General features: G+C 44.2%; 1 protein-coding gene across 22 annotated transcripts in view; it reads left to right on the top strand.

The window, feature by feature from the left end:
* CACNA1B (calcium voltage-gated channel subunit alpha1 B) overlaps window positions 1-22,890 on the top strand; it is a 251,926-nt gene that overhangs the window by 150,046 nt on the left and 78,990 nt on the right. For 21 of the 22 annotated variants that reach the window (XR_012424018.1, XR_012424020.1, XR_012424019.1 and 18 more), the window contains 2 exons: window positions 182-399; window positions 20,205-20,331. Coding sequence is in view for 17 of the 22 variants with exons in the window: in XM_074015801.1 (XP_073871902.1) it covers window positions 182-399; window positions 20,205-20,331 (345 nt within the window). In the remaining 5 variants the exon portion in view is untranslated. Of the gene's footprint in view, window positions 1-181; window positions 400-8,486; window positions 8,575-20,204; window positions 20,332-22,890 lie in introns of those variants that run through there. The other variant, XM_074015807.1, reaches the window with a different exon arrangement.

Raw genomic sequence — 22,890 nt, 5'->3', positions numbered from 1 at the left:
ACAGGCACGTGTCACCATGCCCAGCTAATTTTTTAATTTTTGTAGAGATGGGGTTTTGCCATATGCCCCAGGCTGGTCTTGAACTCCTGGGCTCAAGCGATCCTCCTGCCTCGGCCTCCCGGTGCCGGGATCACAGGTGTGAGCCACCGCACCTGGGCCTGATGTTCATTCTTGATTGCAGGGAGCCACACTGTGACCTGGAGACCAGTGGGATGGTGACTGTGGGCCCTATGCACACGCTGCCCAGTACCTGTCTCCAGAAGGTGGAGGAACAGCCAGAGGATGCAGACAATCAGCGGAATGTCACTCGCATGGGCAGTCAGCCCCCAGACCCGAGCACTGTTGTACACATCCCAGTGATGCTGACAGGCCCTCCTGGGGAAGCCACAGTCGTTCCCAGTGAGTATCTCCCTGTGCCAGTAGGGCAGGGCCCATCTTGTGCAGGTCCAGCAACCCCCATTCCCTCCTGTTCCACAGCAGCCACTGGGGACCCAGCCTGCCTCTGTGAATTGTTCTCCTGGCTGGAGAGGGAGTCCTTTGCTGTCAACATCTGTCCTTTGATGTCCTGTTGATTTCTGAGTGCCCCAGAGATAACTGAGGTTGAGCTCCATTCTCCTTCCTTCCCAAAATATTTGCACATTGCCAACTAAGTGCCAAGTGCTATGTTAGAGTGCTAAGAGCACAGCAGCAGGGAGACAGTCTTGTCAGGAAGACAGACCACAGCTCTTGATGGTTGCACAAAAGCTGCTGAGGACTCTGTCCACGGCCTTGACTGGGGCTGAGAGCGAGGGGCTGCAGAGGAGGAGGCTGTCCACCGCGTCTGCCCTTGTGGTCATGGGCCCATGCCATCCATGCTCTGAGGCTGCTCCCAGGCCTTTATTCGAGCTGCCTTCTTTCCTCCCCTTGCTTGCTCACATGCTCGGGACATCCCCAGTGAGCACCCTTCCCATGCCTGCGTGTGTGCGGTCCCTGAGGGCGCAGAGGACCCAGATATCATTCCTGTCTTCAAGCCGGTCTAATAGGGAGAGATTACAAATACAGGCCCCTTACATGGTGGGGAAGGTGCACGGGTATTTCATGGGCATCAAGGAGGAGCCCTCCTTTCTTGAGTACAGAGAAAAAAGGGGTAGAAGAGAGGCCATAGAAACAGGACTCACATGAATGCCAACAGAAGCATTTAGGTCATAAGCAGACCAGACAGACTCAATCAGGTGCCAGCACATGCATGCCCATGTTTGCAGATGCATCCCCACACAGAGATGTGTGCGTGCCCGTGTTGCAGATGGATCTCCACACACAGACGTGTGCATGACATTCTCTCTTGCTCAGGTGCTCTCACCTGGGGCCCGTGGACTGGCTCTCAATTCCAGGTATAACCGTGGAAGACACAGCCTCTAACTGCTCAGCCTCCCCTTTTCTTTTGCTTCCTTGGAGGAAAGTTGCCCTTGGTTCATTTACTTGTTTACTTCCCATGGGCACAAGGGAGTCTGCCTGCCCAGCTCCCTCACCTGATTGTCTGTGGATCAACTTGAGGATGAGCCTAGGGTCCCTACCTGGCTTTCATCGGCAGAAATCCAGATGTGGCTCCTCCCCAGGCTCCCTATGCTCTACTCCACACCCTTGGTGGCAGCCACTGATCTTTTCACTGTCCCTATAGTCTTGCCTTTTCTAGACTGTCATAGGGCTGGAATCATACAGTATGCAGCCTTTTCAGGTTGGTTTCTTTCCATTAGCAATATGCACTTAAGTTTCCTATGTCTTTTTGTGGCTTGACAACTCATTTGTTTTTAGCATTGCATTAATATTCTGTCTTTTGGGTGTACCACAGTTTGTTTATTCACCTATTGAAGGACATTTTGTTGCTTCCAGTTTTTGGCAATTATGAATAAAACTGCTATAAACATTCATGTTCAGGTTTTTGTGTGGACATAAGTTTTCAACTCATTTGGGTAAATACTTAACAGCATGATTATTGGATTATATGGTAAGACTGTGTTTATCTTTATAAGAAACTGACAAACTGTCTTCCAAAGGGACTGTACCATTTTCCATTCCCACCAGCAATGAATGAGAGTTCCTGTTGCTCCATATCCTTGCCAATATTCAGTGTTGTCAGTACTTTGGATTTGAGCTATTATAATTAAGCGTGTAATGATATCTTGTTTATTTTGCAATTTCCTAATGACATATGATGTTGAGCATCTTTTAAAATGCTTATTTGCCATGTGTATAATTTTCCTTGATGAGGTTCCTATTCAGATCTTTTACCCACTTTTTATTCTGGTTGTTTGTTTTATAATTGTTGAGTTTTAGGAGTTCTTTGTATATTTTGGATACAAGTCTTTCATCAGATATGTGTTTTGTAAGCATTTTCTCCCAGTCTGTAGCTTGGTTTTTCATTCTCTTAATGTCTGGTGTTTTTGATTGTTAAAAACAAGTGATTGTCTGGTCCCTGTTATTACTTCTACTAGAAATAGAAATCTAGGCTATTAGTTTTTATATGTTGATTATGTGTCCTACTACTTTTCTGAATCCTCAAATTGTTTATTAGTTTCACTGTGATTCCCCCTTTTTTCCCCCAGATACATTAAAACTTCTGAAAATACACTTCTCTTTCTTTCTAAGTCTTATACCGCTCATTATTATTTTTTTGTCTGATTTCAGTGTCACATAACAATGGAATTACTGGGCATTACCTTGTTTCTGCCTACACTAAATAAAATTTTGGTTTGGGGCCTGAGGGGTGTGCGTGTGTGTGTGTGTGTGTGTGTGTGTATGTGTATGTGTGTCTGTGTGTCTGTAAAATTATGTTACAATATCCATTAGTCCCTACTTCAGTAAGTGTTTTAATCTGGAATAGATGTTGAATTTTGTTGAAGACCTTTTCAGCATCCATAGAGATCATATATTTTTTTCCCCTTAGATATGGGGATTTATAGTAATGAAGTTTTTGATATGAAATATCTTTGCAATCTTAGAATAAACCCAAGTGGTTATTATATTTATTTTGTAATATGCCATTGGATTCTGTTTAACATTTTTTGTAGGATTTTTGGATTGATACTTTTAGGCGAGATGTGTTCTGTAGCTTGCTTTTGTCACATTTGAGGATCATAAGGTTTAAATATCAATGACATAGAGTTATCTATTGCGTAACTTCACAGCTCCATTCCTGAAAATCAAATGTTCTAAAAGAGGGTCTCATTTCCACACCCCACCCCACGTTTTTTTTTTTTTTTTTTTTTTTTTTTGAGACTGAGTCTTGCTCTGTCAACAGGCTGGAGTGCAGTGGCACGATCTCGGCTCCACCTCCTGTGTTCAAGCAATTCTCCTTCCTCAGCCTCCTGAGTAGCTGGGATTACAGGTGCCTGCCACCACACCTGGCTAATTTTTGTATTTTTAGTAGAGATAGGGTTTCGCCTTGTTGGCCAGGATGATCTCAGACTCCTGACCTCAAGTGATCCACCTGCCTTGGCCTCCCGAAGTGCTGGGATTACAGGCGTGAGCCACCGTGCCTGGCCCCATTATTTTAAATGGTAAAACATTATAATGTGTTATGTGTCAACTAAAATTTCATAACCAATTTTGTAAAATATAATTAAAGCACAGTTAAACAATGAAAACTAATAAACAATCATAATAGAACATAAATGCTTAGCATATTGTTTCCTGATTACCAGTTAAAATAGCTATTAATAAGCAATTGCTTTAGATACCTCCTTTATTGAAACTTGTACTTTTCAAAAACATCCATACATGATTCCTGTAACTTACTGTGAACAAAAGTTCTCTGAAAAGGAATTTGGAGGAAACAGGCTTTATTCTAGTGAACAATTTGCAAACCAGGGAGATGCAGCCCTCCTTGTAAAATGAAGGCGAAGGTTTGACATTTCCTGTTAATCAAGTCCCTTTATGCAAATGAAGGATTCAGACTTGCTTGGTCTGATTGGTTGACACAGCTGAGTTCTGATTGGTCAATATAGCTGAGCTCTGATTGGCTGAGGCAAGTGAACTCTGATTGGCTGGTTCAGGTGAGCTCTAAAAGCTCCCAGAGTTAAAAAGGTGTGAGCATTCTGGGACCTCTATTCAGCATATGACAGCTTCTGTCTGACTTAAATGTAGGCTTAGTTACCCACTTGGGATCCATCTTGAAGGAATAGCTCTTTCAGGTTTCTTCACACAACCAACTGAATTTGGAATCCTGCCTGAGAGTTGTTCCCCACATTATTTTGTTAAAAACATTATATTGACTTTTGGGCATGTATACTTTTTTAAAACATAAATATCAGCCAGAAAAGCCAACAACACTGTAATGAAAGATATATATGTTTTTCAGAAGCATGGGCATTATAAAACTTGGCAGTGCTCTATTGGGAAATACTATCCAAGGATATATTCTGTGGGATATACCTATTATTGGTTCATAAGAATAATTAGAACGTCTTCTTGTGCTCAAGGGTAGCTCAAGTAGTATAGGAATTATGTGGTCTTTAAATATTTGATGGAATTATCTTGCGAAATTGTTGATGTCTGATCTCTTTTTGTAGGGTAGTTCCTTTGTAATACCTCTTTTTCTGTATGGATGTTGGTCTGTTTAAACATTGTTGCCTCCCGAGATGAGTTTGGTACATTATATTTTCCCTAGAAATTATCCATTTGATCTAGGTTTTCCCACTTATTTACATAGCCTTAAGAGTGGCTGAAAGTTTTAAAAATTTCCCTCTGTTTCAGTGTTTTTCCTCGTCATTTTTGATCCTGTGTTTTTTGTTTTTCTTTTTTTCTCTCTTTTTTTTTTTTTTGAGATAGGGTCTTGCCCTGTCGCCCAGGCTGAAGTGCAGTGGTGCCATCTCGGGTCACTGCAATCACCACCTCCCGGGTTCAAAGCAATTCTCGTGCCTCAGCCTCCCGAGTAGCTGGGATTACAGGCACGCACCACCACACACAGCTAATTTTTTTGTATTTTTAGTAGAGACGGGGTTTCACCATGTTGGCCAGGCTGATTTCGAACTCCTGACCTCAAGTGATCTGCGTTTCACAGCCTCCCGAAATGTTGGGATTACAGGCACGAGCCACCGCGCCCAGCCCATTTTCATCAAATTTTAAAAGAAACTATGTAATTTTGGCTTATGTTTGTGCTAGGTGTGTGTTTGTAGATTCTGTGGGATTTTCCACAGAGAGTATAAGATATCTGCACGTGAACAGATTTAGTTTTTTCCTTTCTGACATATATGCCTTTTATTTCCCTGTCTTCCCTTACTGCACTGTCTGTGACTTCCAGTACTATTTTGAATAGCTGTGGCAAGAACCGATATCTTTCCTGGAGGGAGCATTTTGTCTTTCATCATTTAATATGATATTAGCTGTAAGGTTTTTGGGTTTGTTTGTTTTTTGTTTTGTTTTGTTTTTTGGTAGATGTTCTTTATCAAGTTGAGAAAGTTCTCCTTTATTGCTTTTTTTTTTAAAGAATTTTTGTCATGCGTGGATGAATATTGTCAAATAATTTTCTGCATCAATTGATATTATGTGTGTGTTTTTTCTGTTAATATGGTAGTTTATATTGATTTATTTTCAAATATTAAACTGGCCTTTGTCTGGGCGCGGTGGCTCAAGCCTGTAATCCCAGCACTTTGGGAGGCCGAGGCGGGTGGATCACGAGGTCAGGATATCGAGACCATCCTGGCTAACACGGTGAAACCCCGTCTCTACTAAAAATACAAAAAATTAGCCGGGCGAGGTGGCGGCGCCTGTAGTCCCAGCTACTCGGGAGGCTGAGGCAGGAGAACGGCGGGAACCCGGGGGGCGGAGCTTGCAGTGAGCTGAGATCGCGCCACTGCACTCCAGCCTGGGCGGCAGAGCGAGACTCCGTCTCAAAAAAAAAAAAAAAAAAAAATCTGGCCTTTGTCATTATGAATAACCCTACTGGTGTATAATTGTTTCTCTATGTTGCCGCATTCTATTAGCTAATATTTTGTTAAGGAGTTTTACCTCCGTATTCATGAGGGATGTTGCTCTGTAGTTTTCTTTGTTGTACTGTCTCTGTCTGGTTTTGGTATCAGAGTGATATGGGATTAATAAAATGTTTTGAATTGAATGGATTGTCCATCTTCTGTTTTCTAGAGGAGATTATGTTGAACTGATATTAATTCTCCTTTAAATGGGAAATTTTGCAAATGAAGCATGTCTTTTTTGGATTTTTAAAATTACAAATATAATTTCCTTAATAGATACAGTGTTATCTATTTCATATTGGATGAGTTGTAGTAGTTTGTGCTTTCTGAGGAATTAGTCCCTTTTTTTTCTTTTTTTTGAGACGGAGTCTCGCTCGGTTGCCCAGGCTGGAGTGCAGTGGCGCGATCTCGGCTCACTGCAAGCTCCGCCTCCCGGGTTCACACCATTCTTCTGCCTCAGGCTCCCGAGTAGCTGGGACTATAGGCACCTGCCACCACACCCGGCTAATTTTTTGTATATATATATATTTTTAGTAGAGATGGGGTTTCACCATGTTAGCCAGGATGGTCTCGATCTCCTGACCTCGTGATCTACCCACCTCTGCCTCCCAAAGTGCTGGGATTACAGGCATGAGCCACCGCGCCCGGCCGGAATTAGTCCCTTTATTTAAGTGTGTACAGTTGTTTGTGATGTTTCCTCATTATCCCTTTGATGTCTGCATAATCTGTAGTGGTAACTCCTGTCTCATTTCTTATATTGGTAATTTGCTGTCTTCTCTCTTTTGTCTTTGTGAGTCTTACTAGGAGTTTGTATATACAATTTTATTGATATTTTCAAAGAAACAAATTATTGTTACATTGATTTTCTCTATTATTTTTCTGTTTTCAATTTCATTTGATTTCTACTGTTTATTATTTCCTTCTTTCTGTTTTCTTTGGGCTTCTTTTGCTCTTCTTTTCTAGTTTCTGGGGGTAGGAGCTTAGATTGTTGATTTGAGTCTTTCCTTCTTTTCTGCTGTAAACATTTAGCTCTGTAAGTTTCTCTCTTGGCAGCCGCATTCCAGAGGTTTTCATACTGTATATTTTTTCAGTCCCGTTTAAAAAATTTCCTTTGAGAAGACTCATGGACTATTTAGAAGTGTGTTGTTTAGTTTCCAAACATTAGGAGATTTGCCTGTTTTTCTGTTATTGACTTCTAGTTTGATTACTTTATCGTCGGTGAACATGTTCTGTATTATTTCAGTTCTTTTAAGTTTGTTAAGGTTTGTTTTGTAGCCCAGGATGTGGCATATCTTGATGTATGTTCTGTGAACCTTTGAAGGGAACATGCATTCTGTGTTGTTGGTGTACATTCCTATAAGCATCATTTAGATCCTGTTGGTTGATGATGTTATTGAGTATCTTCGTCTACATTCTGATTTTCTGTCTAGATATGTCAGTTGTTGAGAAAAGGGTATTCAGTCTCCAACTATAAATGTGGATTTATCTTTGCTCCTTTCAGTACTGTAAGTTTTTGCTTCATGTGTTTGCAGTTCTGTTTTTGGGCACATACATATTTAGGATTTCTATGTCTTTTTGATGGACTGGCCCTTTAATTGTTGTGTAATGTCCTTCTCTATACCTGGTAATCTTCTTTCCTCTGCAAGCTACTTTATCTTATGTAGATACATTCAGTCCTGCTTTCTTTTGATTAATATGTGCATGGTATATATTTTTTCACGCTTTCACTTTCAACCTAGCTATATAGTTATATTTGAAGTAAATTTCTTGTAGATAGCATTCATGTTTTCAATCCACTCTGTCAATTCTGTCTTTTATTTTGCATATTTAGACTGTTTACACTTAGCATAATTACTGATATATGAGGGCTTAAGTCTGTTATTTTATTTCTTATTTTCTGTTTTTTTTCTTTCTGTTTTTCATTTCTTTGGTTTCCTTTTTCTCCTTTCCTGTGGGTTACTTGAATGTACTTTAGAATTCCTTTTAATTTATCTGTAGTATTTTTTAGTGTATCTCTTTTATAGGTTTTTTAAGACCTCGTATAGGTTTTTTTAGTGGTTGCCCTGTGTATTACATTATATATACATAACTTACTCTAGTCTCTTCATGTAGTCATTTTACCAGTTCCTATGAAATATAGAAGCTTTACCTCTCTTTATATCTCTTTTTCCTCCTCCATTTATTATATAATTGTCTTAAATAGCTCTTCTATGTACTTTTAGAAACACATCAGAGTATGTTATAATTTTGCTTCAACTGTCAAATGTAATTTAGAAAAGAGGAGAAGAAAAGTGTATTGTATTTACCTGTATTTTTACTCCTGTTATTCTTTCTTCCTTCCTGATAGTCCAGTATTTCTTCTTGCATAATTTACTTTCTGTTTAGAGGAACTTTCTTAGACATTCTTTTGTGATAGGTCTGCGGGTGACAAATTCTCTTAGTTTTCCTTCATCTGAGAATGTCTTGATTTTCCCTTCATTCCTGAAGGGTATTTTCAGTGGGTATAGAATTCTGGGTTGACAGTTCTTTTTTTTTCAGCACTTGAAAAAACGTGTGCCTCTTCCTTCTGAGCTCCATGGTTTCTGATGAGAAATCTACTGTCATTCGAATTGTTTTCTTCCTATAGGTAAGATGTTGTTTATCTCTCGCTGCTTTCAAGATTTTTTTCCTTGTCTTTATATTTCAGAAGTTTGATTACAGTGTGCTTTGATGTGAGTTCCTTTAAGTTTATCTTGTTTGGGGTTTGCTCAATTTCTTGAATTTGTAGGTTTATATCTTGTGCCAAATTTGGAAATTTTTCATCCTTTATGTCTTTGAATACTTCTTTAGTTCTGCCTCTTTCTCTTTTCTTTCCAGGACTCTGATGACATGAATGTTAGATCTTTTGTTACAGTCCCAAAGGCCCCTGAGCTCTATTCACTTTTTTAAGTCTACTTTCTCTCTGTTGCTCAGATTGGATCATTTCTATTATTCTATCTTCCAGGTCACTGACTCTTTCCTCTGTGCCTTCCATTCTGCTGTGGCCCATCTATTGATTTTCTAATTTCAGTCATTGTATTTTTCAGTTCTGAAGTTTCCATTTGGTTTGTTGTATCTTCTGTTTCTTTCCTAAGACTTTATTTCTTTGCTGAGAATTTTATATTTTTCTTTTGTTTTAAGTGTGTTTTAAATTATCTGTTGAGCATTCTTATAATGGGTGTTTTTAAAATCTTTGTCAGATAATTCTAACATCTATATCATCTTGGTGTCTGTTGATTGTGTTTTCTCATTCAAGTTGAGATTTTCCTGGTTCTTGGTGTGATGAGTGATTTTTGGTTGAAACCTAGACTCTCTGATATGATGTTATGAGCCCTAAGTCTTATTTACATCTTCAGTTTTAGCTTGTCTACTGTGATGCCACGCCAGCAAGTAGTGGGGCATGTTAGTCCATTCTCACACTGCTATGAAGAAATACCTGAGACCAGGTAATTTATAAAGGAAAGAGGTTTAATTGACTCATAGTTTCACATTGCTGAGGAGGCTTCAGGGAACTTAAAATCATGGCGGTAGGCAAAGGAGAAGCATTCACCTTCTTCACAGGGTGGCAAGACAGAGTGAGTGCAAGACACTTAATGAAACTGTCATATCTTGTGAGACTCACTATCATGAGAACAGCATAGGGGAAACCACCCCCATAATCCAATTACCTCCATCTGGTGCCTCCCTTGACACGTGGGGATTATAGGGATTACAGTTTGAGGTGAGATTTGGGTGGGGACACGCCAAACCGTATTATAGGGGTTGTAGAGAGTTGCCCCATTATTGACAGGTGGGGATAGAAGTATAGATTCTTCACTTGAGTTCCATCGACACTCTAGGAGAGGATTACTCATTACTGCTAGGCTAGGCTGGGAGTTTGAGCTCCCCACTAGGCCTCCATTCATACCAGCCTGGCTGGGAGAGATAGGAGTATTTTGTTACTGTTCCCCATCTGGCTGGCCTTGACACAATGGAGATAGACCTTGTCACCTCAAGATAGCAGTAGAAGTCCTGACTTTCCACTAGGGCTTGCTCCATTGAGTTAGGAGGAAGAGGGTGCCTCATTCCTGCTGGGTGAGACGCGACGTCTACGCCCCCTGTGTGATCTCTACTGGCGTTGTGTGTATTGGGGGTCTTGTTACCACTCGATAGGGATGAAAGTCCCTGCTCCCACTTGGCTGTCTCTGAGGCCACCCTAGCAGGGGCTTTGGGATGGTGGTGAGGGTGGAAGTCTAGGCTCCCCACCCAGTTTCTGCTGGTGTAAGTGGAGGTAGGGTCATAGTTTGTTTTTTTTTTTTTTTTTTTTTTTTTTTTTTGGTATGTGTGTGTGTAGTTTGGCTGTTGTTTCGTGATTATTGTCTATAAGTTTTATATCTCACTAGGCTGCCTCATTCCTAGTCGTTTCACGAGGGAGAGCTGGGTTTATTGAGCCTTTAAAAAATCTGTACCTATTGGCATTTCTGGGTTGTTGGATTCACTAGTACCAAATCTAGGATATATATGAGGCATAAAAGAAAACTCAAATGAGAAACTTACTATTGTGCCATTCCTCAGGTCCCAAGGTCCCTAGCCAATGTTTTCCTTCTTCATTCCACCTTTTAGAATACTATGTTTGCCTTATATATGATGTCCAAGGATCTTATATATGGTAGTCCCCCCTTATCCATGGTTTCACTTTCCTAGCTTTCTGTTATCCGAGGTCCACTGTGATCTGAAAATATTTATTACATAACTACTCTTGCACTTTGGGGCCATTATTAAGGAAAATAAGGGTTACTTGAACATAATTACTGCAATACCACGACAGCCAACCTCAGAACCAAGGTGGCTGTTAAGTGACTGATGAAGTCCAGGTGGGACGGAGTAGAACTGTGTGGGGTTTCATCATGATACTTAGAACAGCTAACGACTTAAAACTCAGGAATTACTTCTGGAATTTTGCACCTACATCACAATGCCTATGTCATTCACCTCACTTCATCTCATCATGCAGGCATTTCATTATCTTATATCATCTCAAGAAAAAGATGACCGCTGGCTGGGCACAGTGGTTCATGCCTGTAATCCCAGCACTTTGGGAGGCCAAGGCTGGTGGATCACTTGAGGTCAGGAGTTCGAGACCAACCTGGACAACATGGTGAAACCCCATCTCTACTAAAAGTACAAAAATTAGCTGGGCATGGTGATGGGTGCCTATAATCCTAGCGACTTGAAAGGCTGAGGCAGGAGAATCTCTTGAACCCGGGAGGTGGAGACTGCAGTGAGCAGTGAGCTGTGATCGCGCCACTGCACTCCAGCCTGGGCAACAGTGAGACTCTGTCTCAAAAAAAGAAAAAAAGAAAGAAAGAAAAGAAAAAGATGACTGCCAATATCTGTAGGAACCAGTTTCGTATTCTCTTTTACGTTTCTGATGGATTTGTAGTTGTGGACACTTTTTTTTTTTTTTGAGATGGAGTCTCACTCTGTCACTCGGGCTGGAGTACAGTGGCGCAATATCCGCTCACTGCAAGCTCTGCCTCCAGGGTTCATGCCATTCTCCTGCCTTAGCCTCCTGAGTAGCTGGGACTACAGGTGCCCACCACCACGCCCAGCTAATTTTTTGTATTTTTAGTAGAGACGGGGTTTCACCATGTCAGCCAGGATGGTCTCGATCTCCTGACCTTGTGATCCACCTGCCTCGGCCTCCCAAAGTGCGGGGATTACAGATGTCAGCCACCGCGCCAGGCCCGTGGCCACTTTTATATTTCTGATAGCCTTCCCTCCCTCCCTCCCTCCCTCCCTCCTTCCCTTGATAAACTCTTTTTTCCCTGAAGTTTTGTCCACTTAAATGGTTTATCAATGCCTCAGTCTTTGTCTTTCTTGATCTTCTCTACTGTATTTTCATTTTCTGTTTCGCTAATTTCTGTTCTTGTTTATTACTTCCTTTCTTCTACTTTGTGTATGTGTACTGTAATATTCTTTCTCCAATGTATTAGTTGGATAGTCAGCTCTTGACATTGAGCTTTTCTACTTTGCTAATGTGTTTAAAACTTTAAGTTTCACTCTTAGAGTTATTATAGTTATATATTGAAAGTTTACATTTTTTGTTTTAATTTTTTTTCCAAGCATGATTAAGATTTCTTGTTTGGTTCATGAGGTTTTTTTAAAATAAGTATGATTTTAAATTTCTAATTGACAGAGATTTCTCTATCTTGTTCTCTTTCCCTGTGTTTTGCAATTGATTCCATTATTCCTTTTCATATTTCATCACTCCTTATATTTCAGATCATCCATTTGGATTTCTTTTTTTTTTTTTTCCTTCTGCTTGAAGAACAGCTTTCCTAATTTTTTTTTTTTTTTTGGGGGGGATGGAGTCTCACTCTGTCGCCCACGCTGGAGTGCAGTGGTGGCGCAATCTTGGCTCACTGCAACCTCTGCCTCCCGGGTTCAAGTGAGTCTCCTGCTTCAGCCTCCCAAGTAGCCCACTGCCATGCCTGGCTAATTTTTTATATTTTTAGTAGAGATGGGGTTTCACTGTGTTAGCCAGGATGGTCTCGATCACCTGACCTTGCGATCTGTTCACTTCCCCCTAATTTCTTTTCGTGAGGTTTGATGGTGGTAAATTCTCTTGGCTTGCCTGAACAGTCTTTTTTTTGCCATTGTTGGTGAGAAGTGGTTTTACATCGTAGAGAATTCTCCTTTGTTATCTTTCTTTCAGCATATTGAGACTGCTCCACTGTCTTCTGCCTTCTGTTGTGTCTGTTGAGAAGCCAGTCATTCGTCTAAATTGTTGTTCCCATGTATGGCTCTGTCTTCTCTCTGGGGCTGCTTAAATAAAATCCTTTTTATTGTGGAGAACTGAAACTTACGGGAAAGTGGAGAAAATGCAGTGAACTCCCGTGCTTCATCTCCACCCTCAGCAGTCACCCACATTTCATCAGTACTGTTTCACTTATGCGTCTTCTTGCTTTCTTGTGTATCATTTTAGGTGTAATATGCCAGTAAGCGTCTCTGACAATTAAGGGTTTATCATAGCCATAGAGCATTGTCACACTTAGCAATGCTGATAATAATTCCCTGGTATTATCTAACACCTCTTCCAAGTTCAAATTTTACTAGTTATTTCAAAAATAACTTTTTACGGTTGGTTTGAGTCAGGATTCAAACGAGGTTTACTCATTTGAGTTTGCTTCATCTGTCTAAGTCTCTTTTACTTTAAAACAGTTTTCCTCTCCTTATTCATGCCATTTATTTGTTGAGGAGAACACATGGTTTGTTCTGTAGAATTTCTCAGTTTGGCTGTTTGCGTCGTGATGGTGTTTGGCACAGTTCTCTGTCCTCAGTGCATTCTGTTACCTGGTAATTAGATCCGGAACAGGGGCTTCTAAGCCGGGGAGCTGTTGCAGCTGTGTTGTGGACCGTGACCTCTGCAGTTTAGGATGCCTAGCAGCATCCCTGGCCTCCACCCTCTCAATGCCAGGAGCACCCCCTAGTGGTGACAACCAAAGGATGTCTAGATCCTGTTGTGAATCCAGGCCGGATGCAGTGGCTCACACCTGTAATCCCAGCACTTTGGGAGGCCGAGGTGGGAGGATCACCTGAGGTCAGGCGTTCGAGACCATCCTGGCCAACATGGTGAAACCCCGTCTCTACTAAAAATACAAAAATTAGCCGGGCGTGGTGGCAGGCGCCTGTAATCCCAGCTACTCAGGAGGCTGAGCCAGAAGAATCACTTGAACCCGAGAGGTGGAGGTTGCAGTGAGCTGAGATCACGCCATGCACTCCAGCCTGGGTGACAGAGCAAGACTCCGTCTCAGAAAAAAAAGAGAGAGGGAAGGAATCCAGTTCCCTTCTTTTGGAAGGCTTCCAGGTGGTGGTGTACACTTCCTGCCTCATGGTATCAGGAGCTATGTCATGTCTGGTGTCTCTCTGGGTGAGACTAACATGGAACAGTGGGTTTAGCCTGATCTGCCATTGTAAAGTTCTCTACTGGTCTTTCCCCAAATGGTTCTAGTGACATAGATGATTGTTACCCAGATCTGTGATTTCAGGGAGGGTCACAAAATGGTGAACTTATACTTTCACGATTCTTTCTGTGTTTGTTATTTTGACTTTTTCTGTAAGAAAGATCTTACCTCATCAACTGCTTGGTTACCCTGAAATGCAGTTTGTATGTGTATTGAACAAGGTACTTGCTTCATTCTGTCCCTTTATTTATAAGTTTTCGAAATAAGGAATCAATGCCCTTTAACAAATAGGACCAGTGAGAGCTATAAGCAAATGATTATTGTAAATTTTTGAATTTGAATGTGTTTGATGTATTTCAGTTCTTTGCAGTCACTATTACTTTTGGTGCTTAAATTGTCCTATCTTGGCCATTGTTCACCCTTTCAAGTTGATTTTCTGCCCTTCTCGCAGGCCTGGAATAGAGTTTGACAATTTTCTGGTTTTCGTGTATGACAGCATGTTTCAGGATCATTGTGCACACTTCCTGCCCCCGATCTGGAATTGCTTATTTCTTCAAGAAGCAGCACACGCTGGACACTGCTATGATTTCTGTAGATTCCACCCCCTCACCCCCCGTACTCTGGTGGCCTTTGCCTCCAGGGGCTTCCTCTTCAGCTCCTCTTCAGAGACTTCCCTTGGACTACGGGAACCACGGGAAGTGCATGGGAGTTTGCATCCCCCAAGGTGGCACTTAGCCAATGAAGGGAAGGTGCAGGTGTAGGAGAGCCAGCTCTCTGGCTTCAGTCAGGACAACCTTCTGGTTCAGACGAGAGCCCAGAGTGTCTCTGTGAGAGCCTGAGCCACCTTTGCAGGACTTGGTCTGAAGCGCACCCTTGCTTGGCTTCTTCACTTCCCTGTCTTGCTTTTCTCCTCCCTTCTGGTTTCTTTTGGGAGCCCGTCCCACCTCACGGTGTGCTTCTGTAGAACCTGACTCGAGACGCCTTGGCTCCTTGATAAGATATTTAGAGACAGTCGTCTGTGGTCATTGCCACTGGGTTCTTATTGCTTTCAGGCTTTTTGGTGGGCTTTTTAAAAAGAGAAAAGTGGCTGGATGCGGTGGCTCATGCCTGTAATCCCAGCACTTTGGGAGGCCAATGTGGGTGGATCACCTGGTGTCAGGAGTTCGAGACCAGCCTGGCCAATGTGGTGAAACCCGGTCTCTACTGAGAAGAAAACAAAAGTGTGTAAAAATTAGCCGGATGTGGTGGGACATGCCTTCAATCCCAGCTACGCAGGAGGCTGAGACAGGAGAATCCCTTGAACCCAGGAGGCGGAGGTTGCAGTGAGCCAAGGTCACGCCATTGCACTCCAGCCTGGGCAACAGAGCAAGACTCCATCTCAAAAAAAAAAAAAAAAAAAAGAGAGAGAGCGAAAAATATGTCATTAATTCCATGGCCTTTGTAATTCAAATAGAAGATTGTAGGATTTTAATCTCACTTTTGTATTTATCTCTCTTTTCTTCTATCCTGAAAATGTCTTTTTGTCTTTTTACCTTGCTTATTCTGTTTTTTTAAATGGTATTGTTTAAAAGTTTTTTCTTTCCTAATTATTTGCTTCTACTGCATAGAAATAATAAGCAGTTTCATCTGTTGGTTCTGTATTCAGCCACAGAATTGTCAAACTCTCATTACTCTAAGTAATTTTCCTGTAGATTATTTTGGTTTTTTTTTTTTTTTTTTTTTTTGAGACGGAGTCTCGCTTTGTCGCCCAGGCTGGAGTGCAGTGGCCGGATCTCAGCTCACTGCAAGCTCCGCCTCCCGGGTTTACGCCATTCTCCTGCCTCAGCCTCCCGAGTAGCTGGGACTACAGGTGCCCGCCACCTCGCCCGGCTAGTTTTTTGTATTTTTAGTAGAGACGGGGTTTCACCATATTAGCCAGGATGGTCTCAATCTCCTGACCTCGTGATCCGCCCGTCTCGGCCTCCCAAAGTGCTGGGATTACAGGCTTGAGCCACCGCGCCCGGCCGATTATTTTGGTTTTTTTGGACACAGTTGTATCATCTGTGACTACATCATTTTTGACCCATGAATTCTTTAGTCTTTTTTTCAGTTTCCAAATGTAAAATTTTAATACTAATTAATCTCTTTGTTTCTGGTTTCTTTCTTAATTTCTAACTTAAGTGTACTGTGATTAGGAGAACATGGTCTGTATGATAGTTTTCTTTGAAATTCATTTGCAGTTGCTCTGTGCCTGGCCTTTATGGTCAGCTTTTTTCTTTGTTCTTGTTCTGTATGTGCTTCAGAGGGATATGTTTTCTCTAATTTTGTGAGCTCTGAGCTGTTTATATTTGTATGCTAAATCAGGTTTGTTTGTTGTATTACTCAAATATTCTTTATATTCATTAATATTTTGCTTGATTGACCTGTCAATAATTTTTTTTTATTTTTATAGATGTAGGGGGGACAAATGCAGTTTTGTTGCATTAGATCTATTGCACAGTGATGACGTCTGGGCTTTTCGTGTGGCCATCACCTGGGCTCAAGCGATCCTCCCACCTCAGCCTCTGCAGTAGTTGGACCACAGGCGCACCACCATACCCAGCTAATTTTTTGTATTTATTGTAGACATGGGGTTTCTCCATGTTGCCCAGGCTGGCCTTGAACTTGGGCTCAAGTGATCCACCCGCCTCAGCCTCCCAAAGTGCTGGGATTATAGTTATGAGCCACCACGCCCGGCCTATATTTACTTATTTTATGTATCTCGTCTAAGAATTCCTATATCTGAAGTCTTCAGGGGTGTGAGTGTACACATTGTTTCTGCTGTTTTTAGGGGTCTAAGTGAGTGTACTCATTGTTTCTCTTGTGTCTTTCAGTCATGGTGACCTTGTTTCATGGTGTGTTTGGTGCGATGTTTTGAGTTCATATATGACCAATCTTAATCCTCTGTATTAGGGTTTTCTTAGAGGTACAGAACTAATAGAATATATATCCTCTATATATTTATATATATATAGTATATATCTGTCTATATATATGAAGTCTTTAGGGGTGTGAGTATATCCTATATATCATATAAGTATATAGGATATGTACTATATATATGATATATATATGGGAGTTTATTAAGTATTAGCTTACACGATCACAAGGTCCCACGATAGGTTCTCTGCAAGCTGAGAAGCAAGGAGAGCCAGTCTGAGTCCCATATCTGAAGAGCTTAGAGTCTGATGTTTGAGGGCAGGAAGCATTCAGCATGGGAGAAAGATGTAGGCTGGGAGGTGAAGCCCGTCGTCTCCTTTTCACGTTTTTCTGCCTGCTTTACATTTGCTGGCAGCTGATCCGATTGTGTCCACCGGATCAAGGGTGGGTCTGCCCTCTGCAGCCACTGACTCAAATGTTAATCTCTTTTGGCAACACCCTCACAGACACACCCAGCATCAGTACTTCGTATCCTTCAATCCAATCAAGTTGACACTCAGTATTAAACATCACATCCTCCTTTTCTCAACCAGGGTTTTGTGAGATAATTAAGCCCTACAGAAAATGAATTAACTACGTTTTCAGTTTTCCTAAGGATGGAACATAGCTTGTATCTCTCCAGATGTATAGGAGAGAAATCCTTTCTCTTGGGATATCTTGGAAATAACAGCTTAAATTATCTCCAGATTCCCCCAATCTGTGGGGATTCTGTAGGCCAACTGAGGAAGGTTTTTGTCAGAGCGGATTTGCATTTGTTGTTTCCAGAAGCCTGGGGTGCTGCCAGTCTGGGCTTACTTTAGCTCCCCTTTGGGGATGATTCTCATTCAGCTTCCCCACCTTGAAGTGAGCCCAAGGCTTGGCACTCCTACCCCTGCACTGGAAAGGGCAGTTCCTCAGTTCAGCCTCAAGGGGGACCTGTGCTGCCGTCGCCTGCTGTTAGGAGGAGTAAAGCACCTGGGCCGTGTCTGCCCGTGGCTGTTTTTGGTGAAGGCTCTCTTCCTTTCTGTATTCCCCTCCAAAGCTCGCTGTTTTGCTTCATTGTCTCCTATTTCAGGGATTTAATTTTTTTAACTATTAAGTCTTTTTAAAAATAGCCTTTCTCCAACAATGACTTTAGTCTGTTGCAGTTTTCATTTTTTCCTTTCCATTCTTTCTTCTGCTTTGACTTAATTGACATTTTTTTCCCTATGATCGATCATATGACTTTCATATGATTTCCTATGTTGTAGTAAATCAATTTCATGAGAAATAGTTCCATCCAATCTCTGGCATCTTCGTTATGTTTATTTTGAGCAACAAAAGTCGTCTTTGAATCCAGACTGATTCTTTTTTCCCAGTTTACTTAAGTTAATTAATTATTCATTTATTTTAGAGACGGAATCTCATTCTGTCACCCAGACTAGAGTACAGTGGTGTCATTGTAGCTCACTGTAACCTCGAACTCTTGACCTCAAGTGATCCTCCTGCTTCAGCCTCTGGAGTCGCTGGAACTGTATGCACGTGCCAACACACCCAGCTAATTTTTTAATTTTTAAATTTCTTTGTAGAGACAGGGTCTGTCGCCATCTTGCCCAGGATGATCTCGTTGCTTGGGACTCCTGGGCTCAAGGGATCCCTCCCACCACAGCTGTGGCATGTGTAATATCCATAGTATGGTGCTTCTTATAAATATTGCATATTTTATTTAGTCAGTTTATGGTTGTGCATTTTATAATTTTTGTTATTGTAAAAGAACTTACAACACACGCCTGTAAGCCCAGCACTTCGGGAGGCCAAGAAGGGCAGATCGCTTGAGGTCAGGAGGTTAAGACCAGCCTGGCCAACATGGCGAAATGCTGTTTCTACTAAAAATACAAAAATTAGCTGGGTGTGGTGGCAAGCGCCTGTAATCCCAGCTACTCGGGATGCTGAGGCAGGAGAATTGCTTGAACCTGGGAGGTGGGGGTTGCAGGATGGTACCACTGTACTTCAGCCTGGGCAACAAGAGCGAAACTCTGTCTCCTATCTCAAATTAAAAAACAAAAAACAAACAAACTTACAACAAAAACTTTTGGGAAGACTTATTTTTGTGGGCAAACTGCATTTCCTTAGCAGGTAATGTCTAATAAATTAGTAGAATTGTTTACGGCTTCAAGTAAGTTTTGCCAGATTGCTTTCTCAGATTACATAATTTTCATTTTCAACAGGGAAGTGTGACGGTGCCCATTTCAAAAGTGGTCGCTTTAAACAGCTTGTGCTCGTGGGCGGGGCCTGGTTATCTTGGCTCTGGAGCCAGCATCCTCAGTGGTATAGACCCCGACTGCTGTGGCCTTGACTGTTTTCATGCTCATCTCGAAGCTTTGTTTTCTCTGGCACAGCCTTTCTCTGCAGGCTTCAAAGTGGCCAGCAGTCAAGGGCTCCACAGCGGGCTCTCGATTAGCACCTTCACTTTGTTGCTCTTTAAAATCCTATTTGCTTTGATATTTCTTTAAAGAATTCAAAATGAGTTGCAGCAGTGGGAGGCAGCTCCAAGTCACTGCACGTCTTCCTTGGTGTCCCTAAGGTCTCAAGAGCTCTGTCACCTACAAAAATTAAAATATACAGTAGGGTAGTTGAAAATGGAGAATTATTGTACAAAAAACACTGGGCAGGGACAACAAAATTTACCTTAGAAAACAACAAGGTGGTGGCCATGTTAGCCCTGGGGAGTTTGATTTGTGGGAGCATGGCTGGGGTGGGGTGGGGTGCTGAGCGGCAGAAGATGGGCCCTGGGGGAAGGAGGCGACGAGTGGGGACTGGCGAGGGAGCAGGGCCTGAGCAGAGGCTGGGTCCCCCCGGGAAGAGTGTCCTTCCAAGCTCTATGGCCTCACAGGACCTTCTCCTGGGATCCCGAGGAAGAAAATCCCAGGTCAAGGGAGACTGGACAACGAGGAACAGGGAGCCCTTGTTTGCGGGTTGGGGCTGGCCCCGGCTCCTCCCTGTGCTGCGGGTTCGCGGTTCCAGCAGAGGCAGTGGGAAGGTATCACCAGGCTCTGGGCTTCTCAGCGCATCGAGACCCGCTCAGCGAGGCGGGGGGGTCCACAGCCACGGGGGCAGTGCTGGGTTCTGTGTTGTTCCCAACCTTGGTGCAGCAAGAGGTGAGGAAGGGTCTGTTCACGTCTCCGCGGCAGACGGTGGTCCTGGCTGGCGTGCACCGTGGTGGTGTGTGTGAAGCGGTGTTCTTAGCTGCAGGCCATCCCTGGTGGGCCTGCGAGGACCTGACGCAAGTGCTGGGGACATGGGAGCTGGGAGAGAGCCACGTGATGTGACTGTGTGTGTACCACACCCCTTACTCGGGGGCCCTGTGTCCTTGTAGGTGGTAACGTGGACCTGGAAAGCCAAACAGAGGGGAAGAAGGAGGTAGAAGCGGATGACGTGATGAGGAGTGGCCCCCGGCCCATCGTCCCGTACAGCTCCATGTTCTGTTTAAGCCCCACCAACCTGTGAGTCTCCTTGCCTGCCGGTGTGTGTGGCTGCCCACTCACCCCTGCATCGCGACCCATGGGAACACAGTAGCCAGCGTGCACTGATTCTGCACACTTATGTAGACAAGCATCTCTGACTACCACAGCAGTCCCCAGAGGCACGTGCCCGTGTGGCCTCATTCTGCAGAAGAGGACGCGGGCACAGGAGGTTCTGTGACTGTTCACAGGCAGCCTCAGCAGAGCTGGGATGAGCTCCAGGCCTGGGCTCCTCACCTCCTATGTGGCGTGTGTGTGTCTCTGCACACAGGGACCCCATCTGCCCTGTCTCTCAAATGCACTTCCATCCATCTGCCTTCCCATCACACCTGGCGCCTGTGTGCCGTGCATGTGTGCACTGTGTTTATTTGCATGTCTGTCCGTGTGTCCGTGCCTGCACTTTTCATGCATCCGCCATCCACTCTTCAGTCCGGAGCTTCCGTTAGTCCAGCCAGTGTTGATGTGGCAGACAGCACTCTAGGTGCTGGGAATAGCTAGGAATGAACAAAACGGGTGAGATCCCCTGTCCTTGCTAAGCCTGTGTGCTGGTGGGAGCGATAGACAACAGACACGACAAATAAGTAAAAGACATAAGATGCAGATAGTGATAAGTGCTGGGAGGAAACACAAAGCAAGGCGGGGAGATGCGGACCATTGGGCGCTAAAACGTAGATGAGAAGGTCAGGTGGGGCTTCTGGGGTGAGACTGGAGCAGAGCTTTAGGAGGAGGAGGCAGAGGGAGAGGCAGAGCAGGGGTGGAGCCACACAAGAGCTTGCCCGGCCAGAGCAGGGGCTGGGCAGGTGCCCGGGAGGGCAGAGGGCAGCAAGGCTGCGTGGACATGCCCCTGTTGGTTACTAATCTGTCCATCCCCTTCTTTCACCATCCAACCGTCTTTCCACCAAGCCCTGTGTTATCCCCTCTTCCTGCCTCCTCCCTCCCATCATTCTTTTATCCAACACACATGTCTGGGGAGCTTACCGTGCTCTGCTGTGGTTAGGAGTAAAGCGGTAATGGAGGCAGACGTGGACCCTGCCATGTCAGGACTGGCAGTGCAGTGGCAGGTGGGGGCGGTGACCCGGGGTGGAAAAGGAAACACGGGAAGGCACTGGCATTCTGGGAGCAGGTGAGAGAAGGCCAGGGAGGTTTTCTGGTGGCAGTGACATCTTGGTTGAAACCTGAAGGAAGAGTGAGAGTTAAGGTGAAGAGGGGAGAGGGGAGGAGCTAGCGGAGTGTTCACAGTAGCCCAGAAGTAGAAGCCAGCAGACGGCAAACAGCCGAGGACAAAGCTGGGTTGGAACACAGAGGGGAGGCGGGGCTGGCTGGCTGTCCTCTTGCGGCGTTGGAGGGTCACACCGTCCCGGAGCACGCTGAGGAGCGTGGGACATGTGCACGGTGGGGGCACTCAGATTGCAGCCCAGCAGGGCCCTTTTATGGGGAGACTGCAGATGGAGGCCACTGAGTAGACGGTCAGGGTTTCAGGGAGAGGCAGTGGTGGTTAGACCAGGGTGCTCATAGTGGTGAGGTTTGGAAGTTAAGTGCGTGTGGAGGAATTTTAGAGGCAGAATCTACAGAATTTGGTGATAAATTAGATGTGGAAGGGGAAGGAGACATCGAGGATGACACCCAGTTTCTGCCTGACAGTGGCGGAAGGCACTGCATTCACCGAGGCCTGCGGTGCTGCTGGAGTCCCGCCTGCAGACCCTGCAAAGCCTGGGGCGGCTGGGGATGTCTCATGGCCAGGTGGACTTAGGATCTGAGCTGGGGGTAGAGCTGAGTGCCAGAAACCCAGACACAAGTTGGAGTGGATGACGGCTGATTTAGAAGGAAAGGCAGCCCTTTTAAGGAGGGGAAGTGGCAAGGGCTGAGGCAGCAGCAGGCTGGCGGTGGGCCAGGGATGAACAGCTCTGCGGACACAGGGGCAGGAGCTGGATGGCAGAGTTCCCTTCGAGGAAGAGGGAGATGTGGGCAGCCGCTTAAGGTGGATGGCCCTTGGGGGTTTGTAGGTGTGGGTGAGAGGAAGAGCTGAGAGGGACTGGGGGCGGTGGGCATGCCTGCGAGGCAGGGGAGGCACCACCAGAGCACAGCCCCTGTGATGGGTAGGTGCTCAGTAATGTTGAACAAGTGAGTCAGGCAGATGGGACTGGAACGAAAGGCGAGCATGTGGCAGTGTGTGGAGCATGTTCATATGCACCCTGGGAGCCTGGACAGGGCACACACCCCGCACAGGCCCCAGAGAACTTTCCTAGGGCAAGAGAGACCTGCCCTCCCTGAGAATGTTGATGCTGAAATTCTTCCTCTCTGAGCAACTCCCTGCCTGCTGCCCGCAGCTGACCTCTTCTGTGAAAGGGCCGGGTAGTTGATGCTGTTGGCTGCATGGACAGACAGTTGGTAATGAGTGGATGTAGCTGTACTCCAGTGAAGTTTTATTCACACAAACAGGTCAGCCCGATCTGGCCTGTGAGCTTTGCTTTGTTGACCCCTGCCGTGAGGTTCTGTAGCCTTCCCCACTCCCTATCCTGGGAGGCCCTCTCAGGAATCTCA

The sequence above is a fragment of the Macaca fascicularis genome, chromosome 15 (genome assembly GCF_037993035.2).
Source record: "Macaca fascicularis isolate 582-1 chromosome 15, T2T-MFA8v1.1".
NCBI classification, from domain to species: domain Eukaryota; kingdom Metazoa; phylum Chordata; class Mammalia; order Primates; family Cercopithecidae; genus Macaca; species Macaca fascicularis.
Note: the sequence above shows the minus strand (reverse complement) of the source record. Positions and strands in the feature narration are given on the sequence as shown.